This window comes from Coenobita brevimanus, chromosome 76, assembly GCF_032717465.1.
Source record: "Coenobita brevimanus isolate Jiangsu-jjx chromosome 76, ASM3271746v2, whole genome shotgun sequence".
Lineage (NCBI taxonomy): Eukaryota > Metazoa > Arthropoda > Malacostraca > Decapoda > Coenobitidae > Coenobita > Coenobita brevimanus.
Window position 1 is genome coordinate 5,752,068 of NC_137029.1, and position 23,585 is coordinate 5,775,652.

Here is a 23,585-nt window from a genome sequence, read left to right on the forward strand (position 1 = left end):
AAACTACGTCATCAGGCTGAAGTAGTTAAACCTAAGTGCATGAGGTAGCAGGCAAGCCCCTGTGTTTACTCGTATATGGGTCAGTTTTTAAAACACGTGTGAAAAGTGGAATACTTAGCTTGCATCACACCTGGTTTATACAACCCAAGTACCAATGGTGTAGGAAAGTCTTGCCTTTAAATACTATGTCAGCAACAGGGACTAACTTTGACCTTCGCGATCTCAGGTTTAATAATGTGCTTTTTGGTTTTCCTGGTTCTCTTGCTAGGTAACGATATTCAACTGATACCCAGCTTGATGGCTCGTGAGGTGCTTTCAATGCTATGGGAAAGAACACAAATTAATTAAAAATATTCAAGTCTTGCACCAGGCATTAGGTTTTTTCACTGACATATTATGGTAGCATTGGTGTATTTGGCGTTTTGGGGTATTCCTCATTCATTTACCAAGTAAGACTATTTACCTCAACACCAACTGCATGATTCTCCATGGGCAAGAAATTAAACATAACGAGACTTAGAGTTAGGCGCACTTCTCTTGCTGACTGTTGTGATTATGAGATGATGTCTTGGCTGTAGAGAGTTAAGGTCTACAAGAACAAACATATGATCATTTCCTTCTTTATTATAAGACGATTTTTTTTTCCAGGAAAAAGGAGAGACACACCAAATTCCTGTAGACTGCGTTCCTTGTACTTACTGCAAAGTAATACAATAGTTTTTTTTTTTTTCTCCTTTTCCTTTTTTTTTTTTTTGTCTCCTTTTCCTTTTTTTTTTTTTTTTTTTTTTTTTTTTTTTTTTTTTACCTGGATCCAGGTCTTTGTCTTTCATTGCACGGTCCTCTTTGTAGGTGATGATGTTCAGTTGTGTGGATCCAAATGGTTTTCTCAGTTAACCAAGCCTTGCTTTTCTGAATTTATATTGCTTACATTCGCCACTGCTTAAAACTGAAGAAATCATGTTTTTTTGTCTTAATCTCTACAGTATATCTTAAGTTAATACTTATACACAGAATACACACATACTGTTTATTTGGGGATATATATATAGCGTGTTATCCGTTTATTTTTAACTGGATCGATTAATATCGTACAAAATTTATTCTTACTTAACTTCGAAACATTAATATTAGGGTAAACTTGAGCGTTGCATTATGAAGTCATCCTATGTACCTTATCCAACGTGTTCTCTCTGTTCAAAAGCAAGTTCTTGAACTCCTTCGTTACAGCAGTTAGCCACTTACGTGTATTGTGAAGAAATGTTTGTAACCGATGGATCACTCCTTTTTCAAACAGTTCACCTCACAAAATATACACTTATCACCGGAACATATAAGGACTCAGTGTCCCCGCAAGTTAGTGACACAGTGAGGACGCGAGGTCAAGTCCTGGTGTTGGGCTCACTGTAGCAGTTTGTACTCCGCGTGACTCCACTCAGATGGGAGAAGCAGGGTGTGGAGACGGAACAGTGAGTGAGACAGCACGTTACTCAGCCAGATATCTACATCATCAAGTTCCTAAGCATTCCAATAAGTATTGAACGCTAAACAGAAGTAGCTGCGTCCACATCATGTGCAAAAACGTGACCCCACTGACATTTCCAAGACAGCTGCTGCCGGAACCCAGCCTTCGGATGGCCTCAGTTTTATCACCTGTGTGTAGAAGAAACGTATTTCTAAGGGCCTTGTCACACTAAGGTCGGAATCGAACATGCTTTGATGTTGAGATAGAAGCTGGAAGAAGAATACCTCCTCTAATATACCCACGTTCCAGCCATTCCGTTTCTCACTGTCTCCTAAATTATGTCTGGGACTGAAAGGTGGAATGGCCAGAATGTGGTCCAGTGAAGCTGGGTGTTCTTCCAGCGTTTACCCCGATCTACACTATCGAATAGTTTGCGTCAAAATATATCCGTTTCCGATATCAGTTAACAATACACCAGATATACAGTACACATACAATGCACCAAAGCAACCTATTTATCAGCATCAATTAACAGTACACTAGATATACGCATACAGTGCATCAAAGCAACCTATCTATTATCAATCCGAAACAGTGGTACTGTAAAATGTAGTGACAAACATTTGCTTCTTTCTATTTAATTATTACAACATTTTTGGCACATCCGATTGCTTCACATTTCAGTATGAAACACATATGAGAGATACCTTGAGAGACAAAGACTGTGACGGAATCCGGCTGAGTGTTTACGGCACTGCAAGTGTAGTTGCCCGAGTCCCTGCTGGTGGTGCCGTTGATGGTCAGGCGGGAGGTGGTGGGGTCCTGGTTGTCCATGGTGACCGTGGTGCCGCCGCGGCTCTGGTCGTAGTTCACCATGTGGTTGTTGTGGTACCAAAAAATGATCTGTGGCAACTCCAGTCCCTAAATAGCAAAGAAAAATATTTTGTGTGTGTTATAGAGCGTTTATAAAAAAAAAAAATGATCAGTGGCATCACCAACACCAGAACAGTGAAAGAATATTTTTTGTGTGAAAGAAAATGTTGCTAGTAGTTGCTCTTTTTGTACCAATGATAAATTGCGGAAACTCCAGGCCTTGAGCACTGAGAGAATAGTTTTATGCGTAAGAGTGTGTTGGTAGCATTCAGAGTGTGTTTCATGGGTATTTCACTGCACGCTATCCTTATTATGTCAGGCATGTCTACCAAAATTTCGCAACAATATCCACACATCTGGTATTGTACGCTGAGAAACTGGCAAAGAAGGTTTCAAGGTTGAAAGGGATACTAATAGACAATAATTCTTATATAATTTACAGAAAAAAACAACGACCTTTAAACATTAGTGGGTACTCCTGTGGAAGATTTTGTTGGGTTGATAGATGTAAGAACGGAGTCTTTGATGCATTAAAAACAAGATTATTTTTACCCCAGTCAGTGATACGAGCCAAGTCAGACATTAGGTGTCCCATTGCCTTATCCCTTGTTTATTGAAGTAACTGCTGAGATGGACGTTGCGGGAAGCGAATGGAAAAGTGAAGGGTGGAATCATCAGCGAATATAATTTATCTGTAATATATATATATATATATATATATATATATATATATATATATATATATATATATATATATATATATATATATATATATCTGAGCAGCATATGTGAGAGAGAATGGTGCACTTAGTGAGAGGTTCACCTTAACTGTTGATTTGAACCAGAGACGTGTAATATCTTCAATGAAGATTAAAATGTATACTGATATAGGAATTACAAAGGTCAAACTGAGAACACTTGTTAAGGGCGAGTCCACACGTGTGCTCGAACAAGTGCCGGCAACATGTAAGCAACACAGTAACGAACACGCTGCAAACATATTGGGAACAGCAGCGTCCAGATCATGTTGGCAAAATCATGAAGTCACAGCTGCCTGGTATGGTCACACTTATCTCATCGCCTCTGCTGTCACTGTTCGAAGCTGCATTGAAACATGTTTGCATACATCTGTCCAAATGCTGCTGCAAACATGTTCCCGAACATGTTGCCTGCGGTGTTGCCAACATATGTTCGACAGTACTTGTGGACGCGCCCTTAGGGAACGGACCTGAAGAAAGGGGGTAAGGAGTCGGAGCTTCCTGACTTCCTGCACTTACATTTGGAGATGACGCAGGAAAATGCTGAAAAGTTAACGAGTCTGGTTTAAAACTTTGATATTGTGAGTGAATGACGAAAGTGACAGCATCTGAAGGGAAACGGAATGAACTGTAGCTGTAGCCTGATACTGAATGGAATACCCGTATATATGAGTAAAATAAAAGTGTGAGTGTTCAAGAGCATAAGTAATGTTGTGAATAATTCCAGCAGTGAGGAAGGTAAATTGCTGCTTTTCACTAATAAGCTGAATGGTGGAGTAAGACAATACTACGGCTCTGTATCCTTTCCACAGCACTACTTCGTTATCAGCATCACATTCTGGCAATAATTTCTTGCAAAATCCCAGACCTGAAGTTGGAGAAATGGATATGTAAGACCAGTTTAACACTAAATGAATATAGGTAGATAGGCGTCAGAATCGGAAAGCCGTGCTCTGGCTTTCATTCTTTTCAGTTTATGTTCAGAGGTCCTCAGTATCTATTTTTGCATGTCAGCCCACTGTGATTTAAGTTCTGTAACGAGAAACCCCTTCTGAAAACAAACAAATGCTTTAAATCTCTCTGTCTCCCCGTTCCCCCCCCCCCTTCTCTCTCTCTCTCTAAGCAACTAACTTACCCCGTGAATGACGCATAGGAGTGAGATGGTGGATCCTGCCTGGACGTGCCTCTCTGGTGATCCTGAAATGACAGCCTCGGGCACCACCACAGCCAGGTTCACCAGGTACCCGTATCGACCCGTCACCGTCGACACCTGCAGCAGAGAGGAGGAGTTGTTCACACCTTAGCATCGGTTCAAGGATGACTACATTTATTTACTTATCTAGGACCTCGAATCCGAAGCCACTGTACAGTATAGTGCTATTCTTGCTCTTTAGGAATATATCAAGTGTAGGAGCAATTTTTCCGTACTGAAGAGATTAGATGTACTCTATCCTCTCCGTTATGTGCATGAGATCTTAAGTTGAATACAGTCATCTGAAGGAAGCAAGCAATCAAAAAATGTCTTCTGGTTAAAGAAGTTGGCTTCTTTAATATGGTAATATTTTTTCTTTTATTACGTACACTACTGCCGCGTCACCGTCGACACCAGCTGGAGTGACACAATACTGCAACTCAGTCACAGTACCAGGATGGTTGTGCTTAATAGCCTCTGCAATGCGGTGACACCGTTATTCTCGTATTTTACCACGAAGTCGTACAATTTTGGCACTTTAATGGCAGTAAAAACATGGTTATATTATATACGCTTAAAGGCTTCCTTCGGCGGCCTCCGATCTATATCGAGTCAATTTCCATCTTCAGTTGAGAGGTAACAGAAATTTGAATTACTCATGCCGTGAGAGAGACGGGGTGAGGATCTTTTCCTTATCTTAATCCTGCTGGGACACCCGTTGAGAAGAGAGAGAGAGAGAGAGAGAGAGAGAGAGAGAGAGAGAGAGAGAGAGAGAGAGAGAGATTCTGGCAGTAAATTGTTGCACCAGTCGCCAAGGCGGTACTCCCAAGGTCGATGGAAAGCTGATAATAGGGAGAGCTGGAGCTCTCGTTTCATCAGCCCCCGGAATCTGCTTTTGACTATTCCTCTTTGCTGAAAGTTTTAAGCATCTCAGTAACATAGAGTGTAGGCCAGCATAATCTCTTGTACAAATGCTCCGTCAACACCAAGCTACATGCATATTACTCACCAAACTTTCAATTCGAAATTCAGAAAACAGGGCATCTCGGTATCCAGCTCCAGAGTCCCCTGGGAGCCCCCTCGATCCGCCCCTCTCCTGGTGACGGCCAAGTGAGATGCATGGAACCACTATCTGACTCACTCCAAGTTCATTTCTGCATCATTCGTGGCCTTTCCTCTAATTTTCTCTGTTGAACACCATCTCCTCATCTAAGCCTCACCTCTTCCTCACTGAGACTCAGCTGTCTGAGGCGACTGATAGCAAACCCTCCTCTGTATCCTCCTACTTTATAATCACTCCAAGAAAAAGGTGGGTGTTGTGTATATGTATGCAACAGCATATCTTGTCCTCGTGTTCCAGAACCTGAAACTTCTTAATTCTCAACTCTTTGGCTTCTGCTGTCCTGCCATTCACTGACTAAATTTATCTGTGTTGCATACAATTCTCTACTCTCTGGATTCGGCTATCCTGTCATTCTATGACAATATATCTGTGCTGTGTACTTATCCCCTAATTCTACTGGCCATGAAAAATTCTTTGCCTGTCTTACTTCTAAGATGGAACACATCCTGTCAATTTCTCTTTTCGATGAAATCTCCATTCTAGGGTATTTCAACGTTCACCACAACCTTTGGCTCTCCAATCCTTTCACCGACGACACTGGTGAAGAAGCCTGCATGTTTTCTATCCTTAATGACATTGAGCAGTTTGTATAGAACTTTATCCATATCCCTGATTCTCTTGGAGAGGGTTCCAACATACATGACCTCTTCCTTACAACTAATCCTTCTGCTTATGCTGTTATTTTTTTTTCTCTCCATTGGGCTTCTCCGATTACACCCATTTTACCTTAACCTGTCCTATGGCTCCAGCAAGGCCTGCTGACCCTCCCAAGAAGCAGAGGCTGAGGCACTTTGGAGCTGCTGATTGGGATGTCCTCAGGCAGTACTTCTTTAATTATCCCTGGAATATTATTGCTTCCATGGCCGAATGCCTTCTGAGTGTGAATCACACATTATGGAGATTATTCTTTTGGCATGGAAGTATATATTCCTTTCTTTTATCCTATGCCCGGTGCAAGTATTCTTGGTTTAGCCACGCATGTTCTAATGTTGTCCACAACAAGAAGTTCTAAGCCAACATACCCCTGAATCTCATGTCTTTTATGTCTGTCCGAAACAATGCTAAATCTTTTCCTTGGTCTGCCAAGAAGAATTTCATTCATACTAAATGCTCTAAACTCTGACTCAAATTCTTTCCGCTCCTTTTGGCACCTTGGTAGAAACCTTTCTAACAACTTTACTTAATCATCCTTTCCTCCTCTTCTCCACGCCTGTGCCTGTTTCTTCTACTCGTACTGCAAAAGCAGAACTCTTTGCTCAGACCTTCTACTCTAGTTCCACCTTGGACGTTTCTGGTGCTTTTCCTCCACCACTCCCCCCCCCCACCCGTCTTCCTCATGCCTTACATTAAATGTCTTCATCTGATATACTTTCTGGCATCTCTGGCCTCAGTACTAACAAGTGTACCTGATGGGGTCTCTCCTGCCGTCCTCAAACGGTGCATCTGGGCCACCATGCCTAGTTAAACTGTTTAGTCTTTGTCAGCTTGTACCTTTCCTTCTTGCTGGCAGTTTGCTATCTTTCAGCACATCCCAAAGAAGAGTGACCATTCATAGCCGTCTAACTATCGTCCAATTACTTTAACATCCTGTATTTCTAAAGCTCTTGAAACTATTTGACAAAAAAAAAAAAAAACATCTTTTCTATCATAACCTTGTAGAGTCTCTCTGTCGTTATATTACTAATCAAGATGCCACCAAAAGTAATAATCAACAGAAGAATGTAATTATATTTCATAGTAAAGTTATATAGTTCTTATGAAATTTCATTTCGATAAAATTCTTTGAAACATCTAGGGGCGTTAACGGTACAGAACATTGAGAAAGACCATCAATTGTGATGAATTTGTAACGTCTCACTGAAACTTTATTGGATTAATGGTAAAGAATTATTAATTCAAGCAACATCTTCCTTAAGCCCCCTTGTGGTCTTTGTAAAATATATTTTTATATATCCTGCTGTTTTTGATTCATAAATGAGTCTCTTGCAAATATATATGCTTTACTGTGGGTTACAAAGGCTAATCTATGGTACTCAGTGAGATGGCACTTACAGTCATGCAGGCAAAAGCATCTACTGAAGCTGGTTAGCTTTACCTTTTTTGTGTCTACATCAGTATTTCCGAGGCTAGTTGACAGGGTTTTCTTATTACATTCATAAATCTGATGATCAGGTTAATATATTTTATTTTTTCTTTTCTCAAACTTAAATCCATTATCGAGAGGAATTCATTATTGTTGATTAATTTCGGTTTGAATCTCTCTTTACATAACAGTTTGCATTTGTTTTTAGTATCGCTTATTACAGTATGTAACAGTTCATTCAGTTTCAGATAAACCGTTTTTTACCTTTCAAAGGTATTAGTGGTTTCTATTCTGTATGACAGTTCGTATTCGATGTGACACAAACACTGTAGTTCGTATTAGCGGTCGTTAATTTATATGATTGTTCGTACTCGATTTCACACAAACATTGCGGCTCATTAGTCTTCACTTAACATAGATTTTCGTCCTTTAGCATTTCTTTCCCACTCCCCTCAGTGACAAAAATAACGTCATTATGGCTATACATTTTTACCCTCCACCTGACAAAGTCAGAGAAGGGTGCTGTTGGCACTGGGATCAGTAGGTGTCCGTCCGTAGAGTTGGGTGGCGTGGAGGCTGGCTGGGGGTAGGGATTTAGGTTCCAGGCAACAACTCAGAAAGCATGCACTATGGAGTCACGAAATTTCATAAAGTAATGTGTCCTTTAGTATTGCGGTACCTTGTGGTAGATACAATGCTGTGTCTTTAAGTAGCTTTTTCTAAATAATAAAAAAGAAAAATAATAATAATAATAAGTAATTCTCCAGATATTTCAATGCGACTTGCACAAGGAATCTGAAGGGCCCAGGTTGTGTCCTCAACGCGTTCTCCATACACCCACCTTTAAAAGAAAAGGTTGCTTGGGAGGGGTGAAAGCCGTTCGTTTTGCGCTTGGTTAGGTGTGCAGATAGGTGAAGGGGGAGGGTATGTGCTTGGTCAGCTGAAGGGTTGCAACAGCGTAGTGTTGCCTATGATTTCCATGCCATTTCTTCGCGATTGGTATACTCTAATCTTTTGTTACAGTTCAGCATTGAAAAAGGAGACTGCGTTTCAAAGTTAAAAGAGGGAGATCATGGACAAACGTATTTCAGTTTCAGTGTTGGTCACTGGAAAAGTGGGTTTCTTGCTCTGAGAATCTCAAGAAGTAGTCGGCCATTTCTGAATATATTACTAGAGACAGTATCCGTCGACCACAGTAAAATGCCATGGTATGACAAAAACCAGGGAAGGATGTATGATATACTGAATATAAAGGTGTAAAACCAGGATTTGGGTGGACTTCAACACTCTTCAGTGATATAATTTGGCTTTAACTTAAAAACAAAAAAAGTTGACAACACATAGGAAAGTAATAAGGAGATAGCTGTTAAGTAGATCATTTGAAAAATATCAGGCATACAACATTCATGAAAATTTTTCACAACCATAATGTTTCATCGCAAAGCTGGGCTCATCCTTTCTATCTTTTATCATCCCTTTTTAATGGCCAAACCTGACAGTTATATATAACTGACACTCCGATGAGGACGAAGGGCAAACCGAACTGGTTATTAAATTAACCTTACAACTGGACAATCAAGTTTAATTATTGTAATAAAAGTGATTGATATTCCTTTGCCACCCAGGTTACACCACTGTACAGTTTCCACCCACCTGACACTCGTAGGCGCCTTCGTCCCGCTGCTGAACGAATTTAATCTGCAGAGCCCAGTCATCGGCGTCTTCAGGACGAACCACACCAAAACGCTGGTCTGTACTGTACGTGTGCAGACCAGAGGTGAGCAGGTGATAGTCCCGCCGCCTGATCCACGACACCTAGTAAAAGATTTGCAAAAATTTTCAGTAATTAATTCACCATTGGCCAGTGAGAATAGAGGGGCAAGAGGAACAGAATGAATCAGTAGGATGGAGATGTGTGATGCACTGAAGAAAATCAAAATGGGTAAAACATCAACAACTGATGAAGTTTGTGCTGAAATGCTGAAATCTATGGGCGAGATAAAGATTGAATGAATCTGGAAAATGTGCAGGCTGGTCTGGAAGAACGTTGATGTGCTATTGGACTTGAAGTCAGGTATAAATGTTCCCTATTATAATGGGAAAGAACAAAAAAGAAATGTGTGGCAATCATGGGGATATTTATCTTCGTGAATTGGGAAAGATATACGGTAGAATACGTTTTTACACAATTTTAGGGGGAAACCGAAGAATAGGTTGGAGTTGTAGGAGGTTTAAGAAGGGGAATGAGTGTGTATACTAGATGTTTTGTCTAGGACATGTAATTGAAAATGTACAGAAGGAAAAGAATCCGTATTATGTCTTCGTAGACCTGGAATATGCACATGTCGAAGTAAACAGATAAGGATTGTAGAAGTTGCCGAGAGTATATGGGGTAGCTGGAGAACTGCTGAATGCTGTTAAGAATATATGTGGGCGAGAAGACGTCATTTTATGAGAAAAGTCAACAGTGTTCCCTGATCTATATGCTGAAGTGAAATAGTAGTGTCATGTCTCCTAGTTTATACACAGTGCATACGTTTAGTAATATGGAGGAAATATCAGGTAGAGTAGTGATTGCTGGAGTCCATAGTAAGAGAGAGTGGGTTTTGGAAAAATGCACATACTGTTTTGTGATGATGATATTGCTCTAATAAGATGAGCAGGGCTTGTAAGATTGGTATAATAGTTTGGAAGTGCATGTGTAATAAACGAAATTTGAAAACGAATGTATCTAACATAAAAAGGTATGCTTTTATATGTTTGAGGCTACGAGGCACACAGTGAAAGTGGATGGTTAGAGAGTGGAGAGCACGAGAGCCTTCAAATATTTACGTAATGTGACGAAGAAGGACGGGAGCTGAGATGAAGTGCGAGAAAAGATAAAAGAGGGAATGCTGGTTTGCAGGTCCACTGAAGGCACACGTAAGGAACAGGTAGATGGGCATGGAACTAAAGACGTCGTTGCACAACAATACAGTAACTAGATCTCCAGTGTAATGTGTGGAAATGATGCTTGGATTTTGCTGGAAAGACACAAGTCAGGAGTAAAAGTTGTGGATTTGAGTTATGGGAGAGACACATTTGAAAGTACGTGAACAGACATAAAAATGTAGAAGTTCGAAAGCACTGTGGTGTTGATGTCGGTATGTTGGAAAGTGTTAGATGTACCCTGAAATAATTTGGCCATATGAGGAGAACGGATAATGAGAGGTTGACAAGGAAAGTGAATGGAGGGGGAGAGGGGGAAAGGGGAGCCGAGGATGAGGCGTGGGGACGGAGTGGAGAGGTATATGAATTAGGGATATGTGGGTTGTAGGGAAGGTTGTCTGATGGCGCAGGACAGTGTAATATGGAGGCAATTTTTCTCGCACCCAACCCTCCGGAGTTAACCATATGACATACGAAGCTAGAAGTCATATTTGCAATATACATACAGTTATTCATAAACCGACAAAAATTTAGGTTTCATTGCAACCAATAAGTAAACTATCTTTAAGTAAAGCAACACCTGTTCTCACTGGTGAGAGAAAATGAATATGATCCTACGCTCCTCATGGGGCAACATAGGAGTGGATGATGGATGAATGGATATTCTTGTAAATCCATTTTTTCAAAAATATGGTAAAAACACTATAAATTTACTTGCTTTAGACACAGACACTATATATTGGTACAAAATACGTCAGATCATTGTAGCGAAAAACAGCTTACCGTAATGGGTTAATGAGTAAATGCGGTGCCTACTGGTGAAATGAACAGAAGTTAAAAAGATTAACGGCTTCACACACTGAAGGTTAAAGCATTCCGCCGAGGAAGGATAACAGATCTGTAAAGGCTTCCGAGAGAGCTTGTGGCCCACGTCAAAATAACCTCTTTTCCTCGGGTGATAAAAAACTTATGGCGACGTATATGGTGGTGTGCGAGAGATCCTGCGTGGCGGAGATCCTGCAACTGACATATAAAGTGGATTTCTTAGTGCTTCTGGAGTGGACCGGGCATTTGCGAGGGTAATACAGGATGGGGAGGACGAGGAGAGGAAAGGAGTTCTTGTGATTCAGGAGAGAGAGAGAGAGAGAGAGAGAGAGAGAGTGACTGCAACGAACAAATAAAGGCTGGAAGGCATCAGTGAGGGTAAGGAAACTGATGAAATGCAAAGCCTGCCACTCTAACTTCTTAAAAAAGAAGTTGTATGTAATACCCCCCCACACACACACACACACACACACACACACACACACACACACACACACACACTTATATACTGGCGAGAGGGCAGAGAGAGGACACAGGTCACTACGCTCCGCACTGGCCACTGCTGGCCAGTATATGCCACACCTAATAGTATCTTTATATGAGTCAAGTTCTGCTCTAGGCTAAATTAAGTGATGTTCTAGTATAGCAGAGAAAGTATACGCAAAAAAAGGTGTTGTCCAAATAACAGATTACATCCAAGGCAGCGCATTCAAAGGAATCCGTTGATACAACGTAAACATCAGCTGGGCGTCGTCATTATCACCAGACTGGTAGCAAGGAGATGCAAATTTGTAAGTAAAGGTTAACTTTCTAAGTAAGAATTATCTTTCAATAAGATGAGTACTATCTTTAGCAAAATGAATATGGAAGGAGTTAAGAGAAGGGATAAAGGTAGAAAACAGAATAATGATTTCTCCCTGGACTAGCTGAAATTGAAACATAAAATAAATTAGTAGAGAAAGTGAATACACTGAAGAAAACTTTTCAAAGAGGAATAGATGAAATTAAGAAGGAGCTATTCATGCAGAAGGATGAAAACGAAAAATTAATACAGGAATTATACAAAAAAGACATAACAGATGAGCTGTTTGTTGAGGTAGTTTCACTTAGAAAGAAGCCTAGTGAAATGTCTAGTACAGTTGTCAACCATGAGAGTGAGTATTATGGAGGTGATCAGAAATGATAGAGACAATTAGGCAAGCAACCAGTCTGATAGACCAAAGCAGTGATATTGCAAAGAAATAACACAAGTGAACGAAATGATGAGAAATTGCAAAGATGAAGTACACACTACGTATGCTGAAATGGTAAAAGTAAGAAAAGACTTAGAAACAAGAGTTGAAGAAAAATGCATTGGAAAGGAAGTGAAAGAAATCATTAAAAATAATCCAAAACTGGTCAAAGAATCAGCAGATATCAACAAATCTCTCGTAATCACTGGCATAAACAAACAAAAAAATAAAAAAAAATGCAGAATCTCCAGAGAGAAAAAGGAGATGGTAAATATTATAAGCATACTGAAGGAAGTATCAGAGGCTATCTGTGATAAAGATAAAGAGGAACACAAAAGGCTAGGGAAATGCTATAGAAATAAGTCAAGGCCCCTGGAAGCAACTTCCAAAGTGTGAACACCGTAGAAGAAATATTGAAAAATACTTATAAACTCATGGAAAACACGAATTTAAAAAAAGTATGGATTAAAAAAATTGCCTAACTCAGGAGGAATGGGGATTACTAAAGGAAAAAAGGGAAGAAGCAAAAACAAAAAATGAGGAAAGATCAGAGGAAGAGAGGAGATTTTTTTTTTTTTTATAAAGTAGTGGGATTACAAGTAAGAAAATGGTACATAAACAACAGGGACTAAGAAAAAGGAAGGAAGTAGGCTAAATGTCAAATATGTATTCAACAAGCTTAAGTTGATGTACTCAAATGTAGATGGAATGTTATCCAAATTATTAGAGACAAAAGACTATACCAAAGAAATGGAACCTCATATTATTTGCCTAACCGAAACAAAATTAATCCTAAGGATATCAAACGACACCCTAAGCTTTGAGGATTACAATATAAGGAGAAGAGATAAAAATTTGAAAAAAAGAAGTTCTGGTATTAACAAAGAAACATCTACAAGCCAAAGAGATACAAATAGATATACTATCACAAGTACATCTGATTGCATCAGAGACTGACACATCTGAAAGGAAAATAATTGTAGCAAATTTATACACGCCACCCAAACTAAACACCTGGGAAAGGGGAAAGAGGCAAACATGAAGACCTGACAGAAAGTACAATTCAGAGTTTAAGAGCCCTACTACATAGAATGGAAGAGAAATCTGAACGAATTATATTTACTAGAGGCTTCAGTACAAATATAAATTTGAATACTCTAGATGTAAGAAGCTAAGAAGGTTGTTGCGATCAAAAGCTCCTAGATCTTGTAAAGGAGTTTTTCTTAACACAAAATGTAAAGGAAAACACCAGAAAAAGGGGACTTGATGATCCATCGTTTCTAGATCTTATATTTGCTACGCAAGATAATGATATCAACAACATACCGGTAATGTATGACCCTCCATTCGGCAAAAGCGACCATGTAATATTAAATTTCAACTTCAAAACTGTAAATGATATAATTTGCAGTAATGAAAGTTACAGAAAGAGCCTAAACTACAAAAAAGGCACCTACAATGACCAAAAGAAGTACTTCATAGAAATAGGTTGGGAAAAGGAGCTTAGAGGATAAGATATCAATGACATATATAGAAAATTCTGTGAATTATATGAAACAGGAGTCCAAAATTATATCCCTCAGCAAAAAGCAACAAAAACAAGGATTAAGAAATTGTTTAACGCAGAATGTAAAAAGCCAAAAGAGGAAAGAGACATGGTGTGGAATAGATACAGAAGGCCTGGTTGTACCAAACGCATAAGCCCTGCCGCGACTCCTAGAGAGGCCCTACCTCACTGATCACCAGTACCACCATCGCTACCACCACCACCAGAGGCTGCCGCCTCACCTACCTCTTCTTCGACTCCCGATTCTGCACAAGTACTTGCCCTTCATGAAGCTGTTGCCTTTCTGATGTCTCAGTGCGCAGTGCTTACAGCACGCTTTGATGCCACTGCGGCATGCATTGATGACCTGGTTAGTAAGCACACCAACACTGAAAACACACTCGCTTCTCTTCCTGAATCTCAGCATGATTTTCATTACTACTGTCACCACTCTCACAGCGAAGCTGGATGCTATCGCCTCGCCCTGAGAGGATCAGTGACCTATCAGCAAAGGACCTTTCACATACTACACCACAAAACAGTGCTCATGCAACATCCTCATCCCCGCCTGACTCCTGGAAACCAGAACGAAAAATTCGTTAAACGAATGCTGCTTCATGTTATCTCTTGGAATGCCTGTGGAGTAAGAAGTCATTGAAAATTTATTGCACTCAAGAGGTATGTATGTCGCTATCACCTTCATGTTCTATATATATATATATATATATATATATATATATATATATATATATATATATATATATATATATATATAATGTTTATATATTCAACAAGCTTTCGTTGGTCTTCCTCTACCTGGGGAAGAGGCATCCTCACTTACTGGCAACATTTCTTTTGTTTACCTCGCCACGAATTGTCTCAATGGTTACATTCATTTTTCCATACCACAACAACTTCTCTGCAGCTTTGTAGACCATGATATGACCTTTCAGCTTTTTGAGGACACAATGGGCAGTAGTAGGATCCGTTTATGAAACGACTATTCAACTCCCGGAAGGATTAATCTCCTTGCCTTCTCTAGTTCAGCAATTCGTGGCATGATCTTCATGGGTGAATTGAATGCCTGACATCCTGCTCTGGGTGATGTCTCCCCTACTCACAATCGCAATGGGCTTCTACTCTAAAAAATACATCCTCCTCTACCAACTCGCTAAGACACTGGTGGTGCCATGCACACTAGTTGTGGCGCTCTTGATCACATCATAACATCCGGGCTAGTGCCTTCCAACATCAGATGCTCTTCCATCCCTCTCCATATCTCAGACCACAATGCCCTCAGCCTCCACTATTCCCCTCCTGCTGGACTTTTCCCTCCTCACACTCACCTGCATTACCATTCTTCCTAAGTACTGCCCTATGTACATCTTATACATTTCCAACCTCTTCCCCAGATCTGATTTAAAATCACCTGACAACTTATACTCCTTCCTGGTAGTCTTCGCCCATGACTTTCACAGCCACTGTGTTACAAGACCACACCAAAGAAGTCCCCATGAAGCTCATACTTGGACACTTGATCAGCGCATCCTCCAAGCAGAAAGGAAGTTGGTGGAAGATGGTCTCTCTTTCCAAAGGCAACCAACATTTGACTGTCTGCGCCAATACCAGGTGTCAAGAGATGATCTAATTGCCCCGCAGCAATGCATCCATGCTGAATCCTGAAGGAAGTTGAAAGATGGCATCAACCATCAGACAAGTGTTTGATCGATGTGCATCTGATAAACAAGGTTGTCAGGAAAAAGTCCTCCATAGCTCACCACCACAGTCTGGCTGAGTCCGCAGAAGATCTTATTGATACGTGGTCTGAACAATCACAAGCATGCAACCTAACTACACATATTCAAGATGCACTCTCCTCCCAGCAAAATGTCTTTACTTTCCGTCTGATGGCTGCATTACTGAAGGCAGGCGATGTTGATGACGTGCTGATAACTGAGGACGAATTGTGACGTGCTTTCATTAGGAGTAAGGCAACAGCCCCCGAGGATGATGGCATCACTTACCTCGTCCTTTGCCTACTACTGAAAGTCCCTGGCAGCCCCCTGCTTCAGCTCTACTATCTTTTCTTCTTTAACCCCCAAACCCCGGGGTATTTTTAATTCGGTCATCATCTCACTATGGGCAATTTTCCAGAACTGCTGAAAATTGCTGGTTTTCACACCTTAATGTCTCAGAAGGTATAGAACTTAGGGAAACGAATTAATTATCATTTTGCTCATCAATTCTTCCTCTTGCGAAAGAAAGTATCCCCAGGTCTGTAGGTCTTGTGTTGATGAGTAATTGCTTGAGGAAGAGAACTAATTTTTGGCACGAGAGCAGGATGCGTTCGTGTGTCTGCCAGCGACACCGGCTATGGCTTTGCTCTCAGCGTGATAATTTCTCCATTACTAGATAAACTAAACACTGTTGTATCCAATGCTTGCCTTATGATACTATCCATATTCTTTTATTTTTAATGAATGGGACTGAGCTGGTCCGTTAAACATAGTTTTTTTCTTCATAGCCACTTCTAAGCCTACCTTCAAACCCACCCTGTTTGCATCGCCTAATGTACAGTATCTTCTAGTAATGATAAGTCCCACTTCATTCCAATAAAAGTTTGAGAAAGTTTTTATTGAGGCATGTTGTTAATATAATAACTTTAGCGAAATTTTATCTCCCAGTCTAACAACTCACTCACCTAGTATTTTCTGACTGTCTGATGGAGTTTTATTATGGTGGTGCTATTTTTATTGCATTGTTAACTTTATGATAGTGATGGAGAGAGAGAGAGAGGGGGGGGGGCTTTTTTGCAATTTGTCCTTAAAAGTGTTTTTTTTTTTTTTTTTTTTTTTTAACATTCACTTTAGCTTATAAAATTCATGGTAACTGTATGGGTGATGATAAAAGAATACAGTAACAAGGAATCTTATATGCAACTTGAGTTCAAGAATGTTAGTAAATACAGTCCCAGAAACTCAAGCTTGGTGAATACACCGAAGTACACCATCATGTACACTTAGCCTCTGACAGACCTTAATGTATCACTATACCATATTCCTCTTAACCATGGCCAAGTGCGTCATCCGCTCTCTCACATTACTCCCTCCATTGGGCAGCACTCAAGAACTCACCGTCTGGAGAGCAAAAGTCAAAAGTTCGTTGCATTCAACCATTCTGTTGACGTTATTTAAAACTCCGAACCTCCAAATAAAACCGCAGTCTTTGCATTCACAATCCCTGTCAAACTAATAGCTTGAATTCAGCGTTTAGTTGAGATTCATGACCGTATAGGGGGTGCTTTAGAGATTTTTGGTCCAGTGATTGTGTGTCCCCTGCGGGGCAAGTCCGTGTAGAATACCGTAGTTGTCCCGAATTTGAAAGGGTTAATGACAGTATAAACACTTACAGTTTTATACTCACTCACTAGTGCAGTGGTTCCCAAACTGGGGGCCATGGCCCCCTTGGGGGCCATATATCAGATGTAGGGGGCCATAACCTGAACCGAAGGAGTTTAGTGAGTAGGTAGTCAGTGGAGAGAACTTACACTGAGTGGAATGGGGATTCAAATGAAGGAAAAATGAACCTGGCACGAATGTTCAGAAGCAAATGGTCTGGGAGGAGGTGGGTGTGTCGCAACTGAAGGTCATGGTCATGGCAGATAATTATGACTCACTATGATAGCATATCATTTCAGAATTATAAAGTTATCAGATTTGTAAAATTCAAAGATCAGATCAAATTGCGTGGGATTAATACACTTTTTCACTCCAGTGATTTTTTTAAATTGCTGAATCAGCTTTTCGCAATAATGCAATTTTTAATTACTCTAAGTATGGATTTTTTTAATGTGCATTTTATTATTCCTCTAGTACCATTTCAATAATTATATATATATATATATATATATATATATATATATACATATATATATATATATATATATATATATATATATATATATATATATATATATATGATTCAGCTAAGACAAAATACACATATCTATATTAATACTTAACAAAGGAGAAAATAAAAAATGGAATCAATAAAATTACAGGATTTGCTAGAATGATTTTTATATGGACATGATGAGAGTAGGACTGTAGTGTAGACAGTCACTGTAGTCATGGGTTATGGTTGGAGAAGGGGGGCCATGGACAAGGATCATGTATGAAATGTGGGTAACGACCAGAAAAAGTTTGGGAACCACTGCACTAGTGAATCAACTCATCTGTCATTAGATGGAACAGAGAACTGAAGGTGTTTCGACTCTCATGCTCCTATACTCACTCTCAACCGATGAAAAAATTTGGTGATAGCAGGAATAGAGCAGTAGACTTACCCGATGAGACTTAATTTACTTTTCATACTTAAACCTATTTGTATTTTCTTGTTCTGTTCTGATTTCTACCAAACAATTCTATTCAGTTAAAAGAGAGACTGTCTGAACGGGCTATAGCTCGTCTCATTATATCCCATTCAGATCCGTTTATCATATTAGATTCTGTTCACCGCCAAACGATGTTCTTCAAATGCAAGTAGAGCCACTGTTCTGAATGGGACTCAGAAATGTTCAAAATAGATAATTTGGGACAAAAACACTAGTGCAGTTGCAATCGTGCAAAACGAATGTTGGTTTCGGTGCATTAATTCAGACTGCTGTGCGCCAGATGGAAATATAATGGTCTCATTTATTCCGAGAGTATCCGAGGGTTTGTCAAAGCTACTCCTCATTTTTAGATATAGGTGTTTGAGACGCAATGATTTACCTGCTTCTTTCGCCTTAATAATGCAGTTTTTGTTTCGCCCGTTGTCATGGAATACATAACATAAGGAACACTTCATGAGTCATACTGCTCATGTGGAAGTAAAAAAAAATGTCATAAATCATAAAAACTGCAAAAAATGATACTGTAAGATGGGGAGCGCAGTTCTCTTGTTTAGTATTATCTCAAATTATTCACTGATAGTTGTAAAAGTAGGATTGACTCTTCCATTGATAACTGAGAGAGAGAGAGAGAGAGAGAGAGAGAGAGAGAGAGAGAGAGAGAGAGAGAGAGAGACCCACATAATTCCTCGTGAATGTAAAGGGCAACTAAAAGATATTGGTGTATAAGGCTGGGTACCCCTCCTCCTTGTTTGTGTGCGTGAGTGCATGGGGATATGAGGATGTCGTCATCCACTACTCATGCTGTTTGCGGCTCTTGCCGTATGGGGGGAAAAGGAAGATTGTATCCGGAGTTTTCTTATTCATCTGAGTCAAAGATCCATGTGAAAGGGAATAACTGGGACAGTATGAGTGACATTTAGTTCATCATGCACGATGGTTCGTTTTTTTTTTTTTTTTTTTTTTTTTATGCGAGGAAGAAGGAACCAAAGGCCATGAGCCCGCAGTAACAGTTCCCTCCAAGAGAAAAACAAAATACAATAGAGAGCCAAATTCAAGATCCGATCATTTTGAGATGCCTGGACACACTACGTTTGAAAGACTGGAGATCATAGGCAGCAGGAAATACAGACAGAGGGAGACAGTTCCAGAGCTGACCTGTTGCATAAATGAAAGACTGGGAGTAACGGTTAACTCTTGCATTAGAGAGTTGGACAGAAAAGGGATGAGAGTTTGCTGCCAGACGGGTGCTACGCGCCCGTCGTAGAGGTGGAGGAATGCAAGCAGACAGTTCAGAGGAGCAGTGACCATTAAAGTAGCGATAGAAAAGAGATAAAGATGCAACAGTGCGGCGAAGAGACAGAGGTTGAAGGGAGTCAGTAAGAGGAGGGGAGTTAATAAGACGAAAAGCCTTTGACTCCACCCTATTGAGAAGAGCTGTATGTGGGGAGCCTCCCCACACATGAGAGTTGCACTCCACACAGGGGCGGATAAAACCCCTGTATAGAGTCAACAATTGTGCAGGGGTAAAGAAAGAGCGGAGTCGGCTTAGCACACCCAATCTCTTGGAAGCAGATTTTACAAGAGATGTAATATGATCTTTTCAAGATAAGACCCGAGCAAATGAAACCCCAAGCATGTTCAAGGATGATGCAGGATTAAGCTGAATATTATTAAACATTAGTGGGTATACCTGTGGAAGATTTTGTCGGGTTGATAGGTGCAAGAACTGAGTCTTAGATGCATTAAAGACAACCATATTATTTTTACCCCAGTCAGAGATACGAGCCAAGTCAGACATTAGGTGTGCCATAGCCTCATCCCTTGTTTGTTGAAGTAACTGTTGAGATGGGCGTTGCGGGAACCGAATGGAAAGGTGAAGGGTGGAGTCATCAGCGTATGAGTGGATAGGGTTAGATGTACAGCTTAGAAGATCATTGATGAATAAAAGGAAGAGAGTTGGTGATAGGACAGAGCCCTGAGGAACACCACTGTTGATAGATCTAGGAGAAGAACGATGGCCGTCTACAGCAGCGGCTATAGAACGACCAGAAAGGAAGCTAGCGACGAAGGCACAGATAGAAGGATAGAAACCGTAGGAGGGCAGTTTGGAAATTAAAGATTTATGCCAGACTCGATCGAAAGCCTTTGAGATGTCAAGTGCAATGGCAAAGCTTTCGCCAAAGTCCCGAAAGGAGGATGACCAGGAGTCTGAAAGGTAGGTGAGGAGATCGCCAGTGGAGCGTCCCTGACGGAACCCATACTGACGATCGGAAAGAAGGTTGTGATAGGAAAGATGCCTTAAAATTTTTCTATTGAGAATTGACTCGAAAACTTTTGAAATACAGGACGTTAAAGCAATTGGACGATAGTTGGAGGGTTGGGTATGGTCACCCTTCTTTGGGACTGGCTGAATGAGAGCAAACTTCCAACAAGAAGGAAAGGTACAAGTTGACAGACAAAGGCGAAATAGTTTGCCTAGGCAGGGTGTAAGCACAGAAGCACAGTTCTTGAGAACAACAGGAGGGACCCCATCAGGCCCATATGCCTTGTTAGTACTGAGGCCAGTGATGGCAGAAAATACATCAACTGAAGAAGTTTTAATGTCAGCCATGAGGAAGTCAGAGTGGGGAAGTGATGGAGGAACAGCACCGGAACCGTCTAAGGTGGAATTGGAGGAGAAAGTCTGTGCGAAGAGATCTGCTTAATCAGTAGAAGAAATAGCTACAGAACCATCGGAGTAGAAAAGAGGAGGGAAGGATGATGAGGTAAAGTTGTTAGAAAGATTTTTGGCAAGGTGCCAGAAGGAGCGGGAAGAATTCGAGTTGGAGAGTTGAGAGCATTTAGTATGGATGAAATTATTTTTAGTAGAGCGAAGAACAAACTTAGCACGATTCCGGGCAGAAACATAAAGATTATGTGATTCAGGGGTGGGTTGGCTCCGGTACCTTTTGTAGGCCTTCTCCTTGTTGCGGACAGCATTAGAACAAGCGTGATTAAACCAAGGCTTTCTTGCGTTAGTCAAAGGATATGAGAAAGGAATGTATGCTTCCATGCCCGAGAGAATAACCTCCGTAATGTGCAAGGCACACTGAGATGGCTCACGGCCATGGAAGCAATAATCATTCCAGGGAAAATCAAAGAAGTACTGCCTGAGGGCCTCCCAGTCCGCAGCTCCAAAATGCCACAGACGACGTTTCCCTGGAGGGTCCACAGGCCGTACTGGAGTGATAGGACAGGTTAAGGTAATAAGGTTGTGATCGGAGGAGCCCAACGGAGAGAAAAGATTAACAGAGTAAGCAGAAGGATTAGTTGTGAGGAAGAGGTCAAGTATGTTGGAGCTCTCACCAAGGCGGTCAGGGATACGGGTAGGGTGCTGTACAAGCTGCTCTAGGTCATTAAGGATAGAAAAGATGTAGGCTTGTTCACCAGGTGGATCCGTGAAAGGAGAGGAGAGCCATTTTTGTTGCATTTATGTTGTGGGTCGAATCAGTCAGCTGGTGTCAATACTGGGGAGATAATATCCACGCCTGTCGAAATGACACAGCCAGTAACAGGGTATATTTGTGCTTATTATAAAGGTTATCAGAGATCGCTGGGAAGCCAAAAAAATGATTCAGTGTAGCCGCACTGGTAACTCTGACTGAACCGTCCCCGCTACATTGGAATATTCACCAGGTGAGTGACAAATGGGCCGCAGTATATGGACCACCCGATATATCGTCAGATACTGGTCATGGCCTATCCATTGGACAGTTGAAACACAAAAGTTTCCAACTCTCTACAGTGTAACACATCATCACTCGTCGCCATTCTAAAATCCTCTTCCAAACGTACTGCAGCTAACAAAATTATTTACTGCATGCCACACGGACGATCTGAGATCACGCAGGGGGAAGGAATACCCTAATTTCTGACGTCAGTAAACAAGCACAAGACAGGGGGAAAATATGTTTGGCCTCTTGACTTCGGTGTTGACTGCATTACTTTATGTAGATACAATCTAGCCACATCATATCCCCAAAGATGTTTTTAAAAGGACTGTCAGAAAATCGGTATATACCTTATTTCGATCTATCAGTCTTATTCTCAGAACAGACGATGTGAAGTTGTAGCATGCCCTCTCAGCTTTTGACAGACACACTTAAAACCAACGGTTAGATAAATATGTATCTGACTTCACTGTCTTGCTGCTGAATGTACACTGTAAATTGGCATGCAGGCTAGCTGCACTTAATGTTCGTATCTTTTCCATAAATAATCATGACGAAGGGTAGTGGAGAAAGGCGGAGGGGCTCAGTTGATTGATCATTGCCACGTTAAATGCGAATTTATTAATTTATGGCTAAACTGTTAAAAGATTTTATTATTATTATTATTATTATTATTATTATTATTACTACTATTATTATAAGTAGTAGTAGTAGTAGTAGTAGTTTTGCTATTGCAGGTTTCACCAAAAAGAATAAAAACTTTTGAAGTTAGCCAAAAAAAAGTATAAATTTAGTATTTCGTAGAAAAGGTGCAAAGATACGAACTCACCACTCATTCCGTCTTATTTAAATGTCATGATACTAGTATGTTCTAAGTTGAATACAGTCGTCTGATAGCAGGCGGAATATAATAATGAAATTTGCTGGTTGAAAAAATTTAAGAAAGGAGCCACTGCACATACGCATTCTGACATTATCAGGGTGCTTCAATCTCAGTATAACTGTCTCGTAAGAGGAAGAATACACTAGAAATGACATGCTTTTCCAAGTACCGACCTGCTGATGTCCGCCGTGATGCACTTGGCAGTGCAGGAAGGCAGTGGATCCCAGCTGCACCGTCTGGTTGGTGACCGTCACATTTTCCAGACCAAAGGCAGCCATACCCTCACCCCCTAGGAGCGAATCACGACCTGGGTCCCACATTCGCTGGGGTCTCGTCACTCCATCTGGTACACAAACAAACTTACCATGAATTCCTTGCCATAACTGTGATTTATTTCTGCAGGACATACTTGACACAACCTTATGATCAAGAACCTGTCAAACTGTAATTTAATTTGTGGGAAGAGGATTGTAGCAGCAAGTGGAAAGCTGATGACAGTTGAGGTTCGTGTTGGAACAGTCATCAGGACTCGAATTCCTTGCCTTATATATCTATATCTTTATCTATTTATCTATAT

The 23,585-nt window shown here is 40.6% G+C and overlaps 1 protein-coding gene across 1 annotated transcript; it reads right to left on the reverse strand.

The window, feature by feature from the left end:
* Window positions 1-278: 278 nt before the first annotated feature.
* Window positions 279-23,328, reverse strand: LOC145408264 (opioid-binding protein/cell adhesion molecule homolog). Its single transcript, XM_080279033.1, has 6 exons — window positions 23,182-23,328; window positions 9,145-9,306; window positions 4,229-4,363; window positions 2,170-2,383; window positions 1,548-1,650; window positions 279-321 (listed from the first exon to the last, which is right to left on the reverse strand). The coding sequence occupies exons 1-6, from the start codon at window positions 23,326-23,328 to the stop codon at window positions 279-281; spliced, it is 804 nt and encodes a 267-aa protein (XP_080135159.1).
* Between the last annotated feature and the right edge of the window lie 257 nt (window positions 23,329-23,585).